The sequence below is a fragment of the Schistocerca gregaria genome, chromosome 3, assembly GCF_023897955.1.
Source record: "Schistocerca gregaria isolate iqSchGreg1 chromosome 3, iqSchGreg1.2, whole genome shotgun sequence".
NCBI classification, from domain to species: domain Eukaryota; kingdom Metazoa; phylum Arthropoda; class Insecta; order Orthoptera; family Acrididae; genus Schistocerca; species Schistocerca gregaria.
The window spans coordinates 846181410-846196706 of NC_064922.1; the positions used below are offsets into that span (position 1 = coordinate 846181410).

At 44.0% G+C, this 15297-nt stretch overlaps 1 protein-coding gene across 1 annotated transcript in view; it reads left to right on the forward strand.

The window, feature by feature from the left end:
* LOC126354749 (proton-coupled amino acid transporter-like protein pathetic) overlaps positions 1-15297 on the forward strand; it is a 219729-nt gene that overhangs the window by 138008 nt on the left and 66424 nt on the right. Inside the window, exon 3 of the mRNA XM_050004627.1 lies at positions 5290-5382. Within this exon, the coding sequence (XP_049860584.1) occupies positions 5290-5382 (93 nt within the window). The remainder of the gene's footprint in view (positions 1-5289; positions 5383-15297) is intronic.

The window sequence follows — 15297 nt, forward strand, 5'->3', positions numbered from 1 at the left end:
GCAGTCGTTAGCGTACTGGACTCTCATTCGGGAGGACGACGGTTCAAACCCGCGTCCTGCCATCCTGATTTAGGTTTTCCGTAATTTCCTTAAATCTCTTCTCACAAATGCCGGGATGGTTCCTCTGAAAGGGTACGGCCGCCTCCCTACCCTTATCCGATGGGACCGATGACCTCTCTGTTTGGTTCCCTCTCACGAATCAACCAATTAAGCAACACTTATTGAAATGATGCGTCACACGTGTTATGAGAGCGAACATTTTACAGATGTGAACGAATTAAGTGTAAAATTTCGGTGTTTGTGATGTGCGAAAGATGCCGAGAAAATTACTGCTTTCCCTGTTTTTACTATGAATATCACCCTAGCATCATCAACTGTAAATTAGTTGAGTCCACCACATACAGTGAGCTGCACCATTAATGTGCAGAAGTTAATCAGCTGTTTACAGTCATTGATACGAAGAAACGTTGTATACAAAATTGCTCAGTTTTCCGTTCATTCATGCACCCATTCCTTTGGACAAGTTTCTTGGGATATACTTGTTTTCTATACACAGCACAGCTCCAATAATCTCTTATAGTTTGTGTTTCTGTTGGGATTCATCCCGGATTTTCATCTAGATTTTCAGAAAATGCAGACAAATGAGTTCTTTTAAAGTTCCAACAAGGTCTGGTAAATGATCTTATAACAGGTAAGCTTGTACCTATTTTGAGAATCACTGGACTTTGCTGACCGTGTTAGAAACAATCCAAGACTTTCCTTGTTACTGATAAGGGCAAGTAATTGCTGTCGGAGGGTACAAAACATAAATCACGGTTGTGATGTGTTTCCTAGACACGTAATTCTACGTGTGCTGTGTTCTCCATATCAGTCAACCCGCATGTTCAAATTTTCATGATTTGTATTCCATAGGCCATAACGGTTGTTGAAGTTCCCGAAATACACTGTAGAGTGTTACTCGCGTCCACAGCATACCTTAAGAAGTACGTGTCCTCTGAGTGGTTCTAAACCAATAGCCACAATACTGCTGCCAGAAAATTGCAGCGATCTTCTGGCATTGATCATATTACCACTCACGAAGTTGATTTGAGTGAGTAGAGCAATGGCCCTTTTAAGGACCATCTATACAGGAAATTTGGTACTAGTGCTACAATGGGTCAACTGAACAATGAAGGCGTTAGTAAATCCAAAAGCAAAATTCTACACAAGATCCTAAAGGAAAATGAAATTTATTTGGTAAACATCCAGCTAACTCACGTACAAACTGAAGAGCAGGTAATTTCAAGAGGTAAAATACCTGAATATGATTTATTTGGTACTACCTATCACAAGGTTTACTGTGTAACTACTTGCACCCAGACATATATAGAAAACGCCAGTGCTGTTGGTATCAGCACCACGAATAATATGCATTAAATCATAGTCATAACTAGTGAAATAACTGTTGTGAATTTCTATAAGCCACTGGGCATCATCTGACCTGCACAGGTGCTGAAAACTCCTACCTACCTTACAGTGTACGAGGGTTATTCGGAAAGTAAGGAAAGACCGGTCGCAAAATGGAAAATACAGTGAAAATCTGACGAAGAGTTGCATAGATGTGTTGGGCACTGTGTCTAGTAAGCCTGTCGATCGCATCATGTCGCTCTTTTCATTTCTGAGCTCACAGTAAGAACATAAAGATGGCTAGAAATTAGCGTCTCCCACCAAGTATGTGGGCCTGGCGAAAGTTTTCGCCTGAAGCTATGCAATCCACATAACATAACTGTCATGCGGTCCTGCACGACAATTCTCGGCCGCACTCTACAGGGGCAATGAAGATGCTCCTGCAGCGTTTTCGATGCGAAGTGTTTGATCACGCACAATACGGCCCGTAATTGGCTACCCCTGAGGTTCATCTCTGCTCAAATGAACCACTGGCTATGAAGACCAAATTTTGACATAGACGACCTGCTGCAGTCCAGAGTAGAAAATTGTCGAAAAGCACTGGCGGCTGTTTTCTATAAGGAAGGAATTGAAAAGTTGGTACAACGCTACGGCAGATATCTAAGTTTGTGACGAGAAGTAGCTGGTAGGTGTAGCTAACCCATGCAAATAAAACAATTTTGATTTTCACTGTGGTTTCCATTTCGCGACCTGTCGTTCCTTACTTTCTGAATAGCCCTCATATTTAGGAGTGTTCAATATGGACTATGGATTTCTCTTCAATGAAGCAAGTACAAAGTCTGTCGTATGTAATTCTGGATCGTCTAAAATATTTTATAAAAGTTTCTTTTCCTACAGTTAATAGAACAATATTCTCATGTGCTGTAGAATGATCACTGACTCTTGTCAACACAAGCAGGCAATATACAGGGTGAACTTCAATAAAACCCTTAAACTGCAGCGACGGATTTCTGACAGGAAATGGCGGAGAAAAGATCCTAGGAACATGTGTCTTGACAACCACCGTTGCCATGGTAGACGACTTGACGAATGAAAGTTCCTCTGACAACGTACCGTGTGTTCCTCATGTGTTGCAAGCAGCACGGCTCTATCAGATTAAGTACCCTCACATCACACAACATTTCAAGCCATTTTTGGCAGATTGTGTGATCACAGGTCCTCTCAGGCAGACGAACGTTCAGAGAGGCGGGGACTGTGCATGCACCAGATTTGGAAATTTGGAAGACCGGGTTCTACAGGATATTAAGACGAATACTAGTACAAGCTTCATCAAAGTGGCCCGTCAACCTGGTGTAAGCCAAAGTATGCTTATGTGTTTCCTGCATGGCAACCGCTACTATCCCTGTCAACTGCTATTCCATGGAGGCCACTTTGAACCTCTACTGCAACGTGGACGCTATGCATTTTAGCCCTTTGGTGAGGCTGAATTTGATTATGATCTGCGAGCGTATCCATTGCTGATAGGCACAAATGCGAGGACAGAAGACTTTGTCACACTCTAAAATTTGCGCATCACTGAACTACAAATTACTTATTTACTTTCTTTGTCGAGCTAGTGTGTTCGTTACTCTATCATGCTGAAGAGGCTGGACGGATTTGGTTGAACTTTAGAACTAACAGATAGTCTACGTTTTATTTCGGAAAAAAAATCACTGTCCCCATGGACTGGTTAGTGTGAGTGTTATTCCCATTGGATGGGTAACGTGACTAAAATGTCATCCGTGAAAGTTAACCAACAAATGAAGTCATTGTTGTGTACATAGTTCCGCGTAGTCAGCGCGTACACAATTTTACCACTAGAGCGCGCCCCACTAAGCACAACAGCTCAGGTGCAGCGCTCGTCCGTCTCCGCACTACGAGATGGCGCCGCCTTAGAGACGGACAAAATTCTGCTTCCGCCGATCCTCGTATTAACATGTAACGCAGCCAATGAGATTGCTGCTAACGTAGAACCTTTTCTCCTTGCGGATCACACTCGCGCAGTGATACCTGAACGTGCGAGGTATTATAACGACTGTACAGACCTCCGATTAGTCAGTCTGCATTTGTCTGCACCAGTTTGTACGAGTCTGTATTAGTCTGTACCAGTCTATATTCAAGTTTCAGTCTGCGCCTACTAAGATTACCATATTACTGTATGTAGCCATGAAGATAAATGAATAGACACTTTGTCAAGTATCAGAAATATGTAAGAATAAGATTAACGTACCAAGACCAAAGGAACTCCATATTGTCAATTGCAAACAGCATCCACAATCAAGTTACGTAATGTCTATGCTTTTTATTATTTTAATAAAGGTGTGTGAAAATTAATCAAGTTCTGTTTAAAGTTGGCCACCGTCAATCTGCTACTAAGTGTGCAAGTGGCATTTCTATCGTCTGACCTAATGGCAGAGGATAAACACGCCACGATAAGACCACGAGACATATTGCCGACTCGCCTACTTCGCTAGAGCGACAAGTCAAATAATCTGAAGGTCTTACAGTACGAACACCATAGTCATTAAGTTTAGTAGACAGGTTAGTTTTTTTCCGTAAGTAAACGAGTGGGCTGTGAGCGACATGTATTCCGTCAGCTTCTCACATCCTCTCAAAATTAGCATTTCTTTATAAATAATTGTTTAAACCCGGGCAGCAGCTAGTTTATATAGTCAAAACAATAAAAAATATTACGTATTACTGTAGGAAGTCAAGAGCGGGCAGTTACGTAAAGTGGATAACAACAATGATTAACCTTGCATGTTAGCAAAACAAAAGTTGGTTTTATTTAATAGATAATTTCAAGCCACATAATCACGAAAGAAGAGTTCGCTAACAGTTATAATGTTCGGCGAAATGAACTTAGGTTTGAGAAACGGCGTGTCGTTATTCCATTATGGCGGCCCACACATACATTCCAGTAGCTGTGATCGTTATTAAATAATGCCGCTGCAGCTTTTCTCTCGAAAGCGATATTATGACGACGCGGTTAAAAATGCTTGCCGCCGCCTTGTTGGTTGAAGCGTTGGCGTACGAGATGTAGAAGAACTGTAATCCGCACTGAACGATGCAATGTTTATTAACGTCATTGCATGTAATAACCAACTGATCACTGTTGGAATATTGGAGTTTTTTGTACATAGTACACAGTTCGGAGTAGGTGCTCAATATTGAAAACAGTTCACTCAGTGTACCTGTTACTGCTTCGGTATTAGTTCACGATATGTTAGTTCACGGCAAGAGGCACAGACACACACTGGAACTTTAACCTGACAGTCCGCTTGTGCTTTGTAAACTGTCCTGTTAACAAAGGTGTCTCTGCACTATTATTATGTTGCAGCCTTTGTAATAGGATCTGTTGTGTACAAAATTAATCTAGGACGCGTAATTTTAAATACACGTTGTCCATTATTTTCACAGTCTACACTACATGGAAAAGCAGTTTACGTTTCCGTATTTACAAATTTACCATCCATACCCGTCCACCGGCCAACAGGTAACCACGCGTCAGTACTGTCCTCCTATTGTTACATCAGAACTTGCTACTTATCGATATACATACGGGTTCTCACTCTCGCACAATATGGTCACAATTAAATATTGTTATAGATTTTCAATTCAGATATAGTCTATATAAATGATTTTAAAATTAATAAAAATCTTAAATAAAACAATAAATACAGCAAAATAAAGACCATTCAGTCTCTGACACAGCATAAACAAAGTGTGATGTATTATTCCATTGTAGACAAATATTAGTATACAAATTATGTACAGATCTATTGTGTTACCTTTACAGACAGATACCACGGTACGTACTAAGTGTGTTACGCTATACGCATGTTATGTGTGTGAATGTTGCAGGGCCCAGTTGACGGAGGACACCGTTTCCAAGCAGCATGAGAGCGCTCCGGAATACGACCCCTTCTCTGAAAGGAGCATACAGCACCCCAACTCGTGAGTACCAACTCCTTCAAAGAGACAACTTGCATCTGTACATTCATCCTCAACGCTACACGGGACATTACTGTCCTTCGTGACAAAAAATAAAAACACCTACAGCCGTCCTTATTATTTTACTTTATTTTATCGCTACCAGTTTCGACGCTTCATTGCGTCATCTTCAGGTTGTTCTGATGCGGTACAGGTTGATACGATGCCCATGCATAAGCCATCAGTTGCCAGCATTACTGGATTCGCAGATAATCTGTCAGCACTCCAGTAGGATGGTAGCGACAAAATAAAATAAAATCATAAGGATGGCTGTACGTGTTTTTATTTTTTGTGACGATAGTTAACGGCCGTCGTCCCAGAGACGTCCTGCTAAAAGGATGGGCATACAAAAGATTACTGTCCTTCCCTTACCTTAACCTGACAAAGTCTGTCGTAATTTTTCCTGTAGCACAGACGTGGCCACAATGCTGCGCTTGCCTCAATCTAGTGTGGCTCTTGTGGACTTTGTAATACGCACTGTATACGTGCACACTTCATTTCACCTCGACGAAGTTATACCAGCAGCAGTAACGAGTAACGTGATTGTTGTTCCCCATCCAGAAACATTGTGATTATTTTTGCTGCCATAATAGTTACTTTTGTGACCAGTTGAGACTACTTTTATCTGGTCATTGCTGTGGGTTCTTTGATGGCCCTGGGAGAAGGTTAATTAACCTAGAACACATAAATATTAGTTCATTTTATTACATATAAATAACTGATTTACTTAACATTGATACATTTGATCGAAGCAGACGATATGAATTAAAATTTGTTTACTATTAAAAACAGTCTTGATCACGTTTTATTTATCAAGGTGACCGGTTTCGACCACTACTGTGGCAATCTTCAGACCATTGAGTAGGAACCTCTTTCTGTTGGAGAATAAGAGTAGTGATTCTCCAACAGAAAGAGGTTCCTACTAAATGGTCTGAAGACGACCACAGTAGTGGTCAAAACCGGTCACCTTGATAAATAAATCGTGATCAAGACTGTTTTTAATAGTAAATATTTGTAAGACATTGATCACTGCCTTTCCCATAATGTATTCAAAAGTAAATAATTAAAATTTGTGTTGCGGCCAGGACTTAAATGTGTCAAGTAAACATTTAATTATAAGACCTATTAGATCACCAATGCTGGGGTGCTTGCCAATATCGGTGAGAGTATGTAAGGGAAAAAGGATGTTTGTCTTGGGGAGGGCACTCAGCTTAGATAAATCGTGCACCACTGCCGACCGTCGTGCGGCGGTGGTGTAACTTTTAGCGTTTTTGCCTAACAAGCAGTACAAGTTTTAGTTCATCTCGTCTGCTTCGATCATTATCGTAAATAATAAAAAAAGAGACTTAAAGGAAACATTTAATAATAAGATCTATTTGATACCCTTGTTTTTCCCAAAAATACCTTCCGAACAGGCCGTGAAGGCCCAATGGTACCGACCGACCACCGTATTTTTCTCAGACCACAAGCGTCCCTGTATGCGGATATGGAGGGTCAGCACACCTCTCACCCAGCCGTATCTCAGTTTACGAGGCCGGAGCCACTACTTCCGAATCAAGTAGCTCCTGAGATTGCCTCACAAGGTCTGCGTGCACCCCGCTTGCCAACAGCGGTCGGCAGACTGGATGGTCACCCATCCAAGTGCCAGCCTAGATTAAGGAGTACTGGACAATTTTCAACTGTCATTGACTATGAAAGCAGCACTTGATAAACAAACTGTTCTCTTGAGTACAATTTTGATCAGAAACAACTCGCTTGTCCTATACTATGATGTTGACTGCTGCAGCTGTGGTGATGAATTGGAGCAGAACTTTTACATGTTCGGGTCTATACCAGTATCTGAAGCGAGAGTTCTACTGTGCTGAGAGGGGAAACGTGATCTTCAGGAGCGCCCCCATACATCCTTGTGGATCGTAGCGACACCTAGCTGATGTCTTTGGTATCGATTCGCGTTGCCGACTCTGATGTGGCACCACGATCTCTCGAAGAAACCACAGTTACAATCATGTCTATGAAGTGTAAACGTGAAGAATAGAATCTTTAATAAAGAGGCGCAAGAGGAATTTGAATTCGCAGAGAGAAAGGGCAAATGAAAATGCATTCTGTGTCAAGTGACACTGTCACGTTTCAAGATTAATAAACTGGAAAGCCATCATGACACTACCCACAGTGGTTTCAGTGAAGGCTGTTGGTTCGCAGATATTACAAACTAAGTCGACGTCAAAGAACTTCGAGATCAGCGTAGAATTATTACCATGTTATAAATTAAACAGATCTGACTTTCAATAATGCAAAGGCAAAGAAAACTTTCAGGGGGTGGGGGTGGGGGGTGGGGGAGGGAACGTTTCTAAAGAAGAATTAGACCTCGAAATTCAGAAACTGAGAGAAATGGGACCAAATACCCGCTGCTAGACATATAAGGAAGATGATAACTTTTTTTATCAGCGGGCATCTTTTAAGAAAATTTGCAGAAAAAAACATTATTGAGTGTTCAGCAACGAGTCTGGCTTTGAACAAGTCTACTGATATCCAAGATCGGATTAAACATATTTAGGCATAAAAACGAATAGTTGTTTTCATAGGTGGACCCGAATTTCCAATATTTGATCTGAAAATACGTCTGCTATCAGATCTACATAACCGTAACATCTACATTTATACTCCGCAAGCCTCCCAGTGGTGTGTGGCGGAGGGCACTTTACGTGCCACTGTCATTGCCTCCCTTTCCTATTCCAGTCGCGTATGGTTCGCGGGAAGAACGACTGCCGGAAAGCCTGCGTGTGCGCTCGAATCTCTCTAATTTTACGTTCGTGATGTCCTCGGGAGGTATAAGTAAGGGGAAGCAATGTATTCGATACTTCATCCAGAATCGCACTCTCTCGAAACCTGGACAGCAAGCTACACCGGGATGCAAAGCGCCTCTCTTGCAGAGTCTACCACTTGAGTTTGCTAAACATCCCCGTAACGCTATCACGCTTACCAAATAACCCTGTGTCGAAACGCGCCGCTCTTCTTTGGATCTTCTCTATCTTCTCTGTCAACCCGACCTATTACGGATCCCACACTGATGAGCAATACTCAAGTATAGGTGGAACGAGTGTTTTGTAAGCCACCTCCTTTGTTGATGGACTACATTTTCTAAGGACTCTCCCAATGAATCTCAACCTAGCACCCGCCTTACCAACAATTAATTTTATATGGTTCAAATGGCTCTGAGCACTATGGGACTTAACATCTGTGTTCATCAGTCCCCTAGAACTAGGAACTACTTAAACCTAACTAACCTAAGGACATCCAAGCCCGAGGCAAGATTCGAACCTGCGACCGTAGTGGTCACGCGGTTCCAGACTGAAGCGCCTAGAACCGCACGGCCACACTGGCCGGCAATTAATTTTATATGATCATTCCACTTCAAATCGTTCCGTACACATACTCTCAGATATTTTACAGAAGTAGCTGCTACCAGAGTTTGTTCCGCTATCATATAATCATACAATAAAGGAACCTTCTTTATATGTATTCGCAATACATTGCATTTGTCTATGTTAAAGGTCAGTTGGCACTCCCTGCACCAAGTGGCTATCCGCTGCAGATCTTCCTGCATTTCGCTACAATTTTCTAATGCTGCAACTTCTCTGTATACTACATCATCATCTGCGTAAAGCCGCATGGAACTTCCGATACTATCTACTATGTCATTTATATATATATATTGTGAAAAGCAATGATCCCATAACACTCCCTTGTGGCACGCCAGAGGTTACTTTAACGTCTGTAGACGTCTCTCTATTGAAAACAACATGCTGCGTTCTGTTTGCTAAGAACTCTTCAATCCAGCCACACAGCTGGTCTGATATTCCGTACGCTCTTAATTTGTTTATCAGGCGACAGTGCGGAACTGTACTGAACGTCTTCCGGAAGTCAAAGAAAATGACATCTACCTGGGAACCTGTATCTAATATTTTCTGGGTCTCATGAACAAATAAAGAGAGTTGGGTCTCACACGATCGCTGTTTCAGGAATCCATGTTGATTCCTACAGAGTAGATTCTGGGTTGACATGATATGCGAGCAAAAAACATGTTCTAAAATTCTACAACAGATCGAGGCCAGAGATATAGGCCTACAGTTTAGCGCATCTGCTCGACAACCCTTCTCGAAAACTGGTACTACATGTGCTCTTTTCCAATTATTTGGAACCTTACGTTCCTCTAGAGCAAGGTTCTCCAAACTACAGCCCGCGGGCCGAAACCGGCCCGCAAGGGTCAGCAAACCGGCCCGCGTTAGATGGCCGGGTATCCCCGGTATACGGCCCGCCAAATATTTGAGGTGGTTCCTATACTGCCAATAATTGAGTTTGGAGGCCTATCGTGACCAATACACCACGACATTGTCGGGCACAATCACGCAACAGAACTATCAGAAATATGCTCTGGCTCTGCTACTCGCTACAAGACTACGTAACTCAACTTATTGTTGCGCCGCTTGAAATAACTATGCGTTGACATTCTCTACCTCTTCGTCTTGCAGTAATAGTGTTGCTAACAATGATTTTGAGATTTGGTTAACTTTGCAGGACGCTAACGAGAAGAATGTGCAGTGACATACTCTTTTGTCAGTGAAATTCACCAGAATAAAATAAGCCACAATTGCGGTCAAGTACGTCCACCAATCAAAGTTATGTAATTAAATAAAAATCTTGGTTCTTTTCAGTGTTAGCTATTCCCACAAGCTTAGATTTTTGCGATTTCATCTTTCCTTTAGCCTTACATTACGGTGATCATGGAGTGCTAGGGTACTTTAATCCCACTAGGTAGATCTTGGCTCTTATGACTTCGTGGAGGAGTCAATGTGGCCCGCGGACTAAAAAGTTTGGATATCTTTGCTCTAGAGACTTGCGGCACACGGCTGTCAGAAGCGGGGGCGATTGCATTTCCATCTCTGGGTGCGCCCCGAGGCTCTGCAGTGTATGGTGTCAGAAATGTCAGGTGGCAGCATTGTGTGTCGCGAGCTTGTTCTGGCGGTGCAGTCACGGTCTCTGTAACGAGTTGCAGACGCTAAGAGACTGCCGCTGAGTGGGTGGTATCCCGCTAACCGGCGCGGCCTCGGCCGGCCCGTGTTGGGGCGGGTCGCCATTCGCCACTGCCGCCATGTGACGTCAGGTGACGTCACGCGGCCCCTGACAAGGACCGACTTCCGGCGTCCCTGCTAGAGGCCGCGGCGCAACGCCCACCGGCCGGCTTCCGCTCTGCGCAACACTGCCTCGTATTCTCTGTCGGTTTGTACGCTCCAGCTGTGGGCTACGCTGATGTGACTACGCGCCAAGTCAGGCGTAAGGACTGTTTTGTGAGACCCGAGTGAAAGGGAGCCGGTTCAAGTCTCCTGTCCGACCACCCGCATACAGGGTGTTACAAAAAGGTACGGCCATACTTTCAGGAAACAGTCCTCACACACAAATAAAGAAAAGATGTTATGTGGATATGTGTCGGGAAACGCTTAATTTCCATGTTAGAGCTCACATTACTTTCGTCAGTATGTACTGTACTTCCTAGATTCACCGCCAGTTGGCCCAATTGAAGGAAGGTAATGTTGACTTCGATGCTTGTGTTGACATGCGACTCATTGCTCTACAGTACTAGCATCGAGCACATCAGTATGTAGCATCAACAAGTTAGTGTTCATCACGAACGTGGTTTTGCACTCAGTGCAATGTTTACAAATGCGGAGTTGGCAGATGCCAATTTGATGTATGGATTATCACGGGGCAATAGCCGTAGCGCGGTACGTTTGTATCGAGACAGATTTCCAGAACGAAGGTGTCCGACAGGAAGACGTTCGCAGCAATTGATCGGCGTCTTAGGGAGCACGGAACATTCCAGCCTAAGACTCGCGATGGGCGAAGACCTAGAACGACGAGGACATTTGTAATGGACGAGGCAATTCTTCGTCCAGTTGACGATAACCTTAGCGTCAGAGAAGTTGCTGTTGTACAAGATAACGTTGACCACGTCACTGTATGGAGAGTGCTACGGGAGAACTAGTTGTTGCCGTACCATGTACAGCGTGTGCAGGCGCTATCAGCAGCTGATTGGCGTCCACGGGTACACTTCTGCGAATGGTTCATCCAACAAATGTGTTAATCCTCATTTCAGTGCAAATGTTGTCTTTACGGATGAGGCTTCATTCCAACGTGATCAAATTGTAAATTTTCACAGTCAACTTGTGTGGTCTGACGAGAATCCGCTCGCAATTGTGCAATCACCTCATCAACACTGATTTTCTGTGAACGTTTGGGCAGGCATTGTTGGTGATGTCTTGATTGGGCCCCATGTTCTTTTACCTACGATCAATGGAGCACGTTATCATGATTTCATACGGGATACTCTACCTGTGCTGCTGGAACATGTGCCTTTACAAGTACGCCACAACATGTGGTTCATGCACGATGGAGCTCCTGCACATTTCTGTCTAAGTGTTCGTACGCTTCTCAACAACATATTCGGTGACCGATGGATTGGTAGAGGCGGACCAATTCCGTGGCCTCCATGCTCTCCTGACCTCAACCCTTTTGACTTTCATTTATGGGGCATTTGAAAGCTCTTGTCTACGCAACCCCGGTACCAAATGTAGAGACTCTTCGTGCTCGTATTGTGGACGCCTGTGATACAATACGCCATTCTCCAGGGCTGCATCAGCACATCAGGGATTCCATGCGACGGAGGGTGGATGCATGTATCCTCGCTAACGGAGGACATTTTGAACATTTACTGTACGCTGGTACGTTCTGTGGCTGTGTATTTCCATTCCATGATTAATGTGATTTGAAGAGAAGTAATAAAATGAGGTTTCTGGACACATGTCCTCATAACATATTTTGTTTCCTTGTGTGTGAGGGATGTTTCCTGAAAGTTTGGCCGTACCTTTTTGTAACACCCTGTATAGGTGCTCCACGATTTCCGTAAATCGCTTTATGTACATGATACAATGGTGCCTCTGAAAGCCCACAGCCAATTTCCTTCCCTATTCCGAGCTTGTGCTCCGTCTCTAATGACTTCATCCTCGACGTTACGTCAAACACTAAACATTACAGTGTTTTCTTAGATATGCGAAGAGCGTTCCGTTGTAACGTAGTTACAAGAAATTGTGACATTCCTACAACCAATATGCCAATGTTCGTCTCTGAAAATGGACTCGATAAGCAAACTGAGCTATCAGTAAACGGAATCTAACCTGCATAACACTGCGTGCGTGTTGAACGAGTGTCAGTTTCAGTATCATTTAAGCCCTCAACAGATCGTTACACAAAAAACTTAAAACTAGCATTTGGATAAGCTATCTGACTGCCGTTTTCGGATAAGAATATACAACTGATACAGAATCTGACTTGGGCAACGGAAAATACTGTATCAGAGTACATGACACGTTGTGGTGTGTCAGTGTGCCTGTTTTGGTCCCAAGTTTAGCACTCACCTCTTCAGATCACTGCCTTTTTCCATGTGGTTACAACAATTCGCAGCAGCATGCAGCGGCAGCGGCTAAACCTTATTGTTACTAAGAATGAATTTAATGAAAAGGAGTTTGCTTGGGTCCTGTTAACTACGAAATAACTTCTGAGACGGGGTGTCATATACACACACACAGAAAAAAAAAGTTTTGCATCACCCCGGTTCCCAGAACTCCTAAAGATAGACATTGATTTTCGATATCGTATCACAAACACAGTCCCTTTGACTGTTCAGAGATGTGACTAAACCCGCCCTGCCGGCCGGGTTGGCCGAGCGGTTCTAGGCGCTAGAGTCTGGAACCGCGGGACCGTGCCGGTAGCAGGTTCGAATCCTGCCTCGGGCATGGATGTGTGTGACTTCTATAGGTTATTTAGGTTTAAGTAGTTCTAAGTTCTAGGGGACTGATGACCTCAGCACTTAAGTCCCGTAGTGCTCAGAGCAATTTGAACCATTTTTTTAAGCCCGCCCAAAGATGTAAACAACTGTGCATGAGGAGCGCCTATTAGAAGGAGGGGGTCCGACAGGCGGTCAGTTCCAGTCATTCCACCAGGAAGGAGGTACACGGCTCGTGCTGTCTGTAGTTCAACCATGCCTAAACGGTCAATACCGCGGTTCGATCGCGTCCGCATTGTTACTTTGTGCCAGGAAAGGCTGTCAACAAGGGAAATGTCCAGGTGTCTCGGAGTGAACCATAGCGATGTTGTTCAGACATGGAGGAGATACAGAGAGACAGGAACTGTCGATGACATGCCTCGCTCAGGCCGCCCAAGGGCTACTAATGCAGTGACTGACCGCTACCTGCGGATTATGGCTCGGAGGAACCCTGACAGCAACGCCACCATGTTGAATAATGCTTTTCGTGCAGCCACAGGACGTCGTGTTACAGCTCAGACTGTGCGCAATAGCCTGCGAGATGGAAAATTCACTCCCGCCGTCTATGGCGAGGTCCATCTTTGCAACCACGACGCCATACACAGCGGTACAGATGGGCCCAACGACATGCTGGATGGACCGTTCAGGACTGGCATCAAATTCTGTTCACCAATGAGTGTCGCATATGCCTTCAACCAGACAATCGTCGGAGACGTGTTTGGAGGCAATCCGATCAGGCTGAACGCCTTAGACACACCGTCCAGCGGGTGTAGCAAGGTGGAGGTTCCCTGCTGCTTTGGGGTGGCATTTCTTGGTGCCGACGTATGCCGCTCGTGGTCATGGAAGGAGCCGTAACGGCTGTACGGTACGTGAATGCCATCCTCCGACCGATAGTGCAACCGTATCGACAGCATACTGGCGAGCCATTCGTGTTATTGGACGACAGTTCGCGCCCCCTTCGTTCACTTCTTGTGAATGACTTCCTTCAGGATAACGACATTGCTCGACTAGAGTGAGCAGCATGTTCTCCAGACGTGAAACCAATCGAACATGCCTGGGAAAGGCTGTTTATGGACGACGTGACTCACCAACCACTCTGAGGGATCTACTCCGAATCGCCATTGAGGAGTGGAGCAACCTGGACGAACAGTGCCTTGATGAACTTGTGAATAGTATGCCACGACGAATACAGGCATGCATCAGTGCAAGAGGAGCTGCTACTGGGTATTAGAGGTACCTGTGTACAGCAGTCTGGACCACCACCCCTGAAGGCCTCGCTGTATTGTTGTGCAACAAACAATGTGTGGTTTTCATGAGCAGTTAAATGGCAGGAAATGATGTTTATGTTGATCTCTATTCCAATTTCTTGTACAGTTTCCGGAACTCTGGGAACCGAGGTGATGCAAAACATTTTTTGATATGTGTATAATACTTAGCGGTGAAGACGACACTTTGGAAGCTGTCGCCCTCACGCATATGTGCAGGCGCATATGGCTGCTTGTTTGTGTGGTATAGATTTTAGCATTGTCTTCCTGTGCGTGATGGAACAATCTTTTGTACTGTGTTTTTGTACTGTGCAACTATTTCAAGAGATATTTTAATTCCAGTGACAATCCAAGGTTGTATTCAGCAGGGAGCACAAGCGCTCACTTCCTGTCTTGGTATATTTCATTTATATTATATTCTTCCTTTAAAAAATTAACATTTGTTATAATATACAACTGGTATATCCTACGTAATAAAAATTTTACCAATAAATGACCGTGGGTGCGGCAGTACCATACCAAAGAAACAGTAAGCCGTATGCGCTTGCACATATGTGTGAGGACGGCAGCTACCAAGGTGTGCTGTTGACCGCTAAGTCTTATATTTCTCAGTTTGATTGTGTCGTTGAGGAGAAATAGTAGACACGTAGGCTTTCATATCAATGAGCGTATATGTTGCTCACAGTAGACACGTAGGCTTTCATATCGAAGAGTGTATTTGTTACTCACAGTTTGACT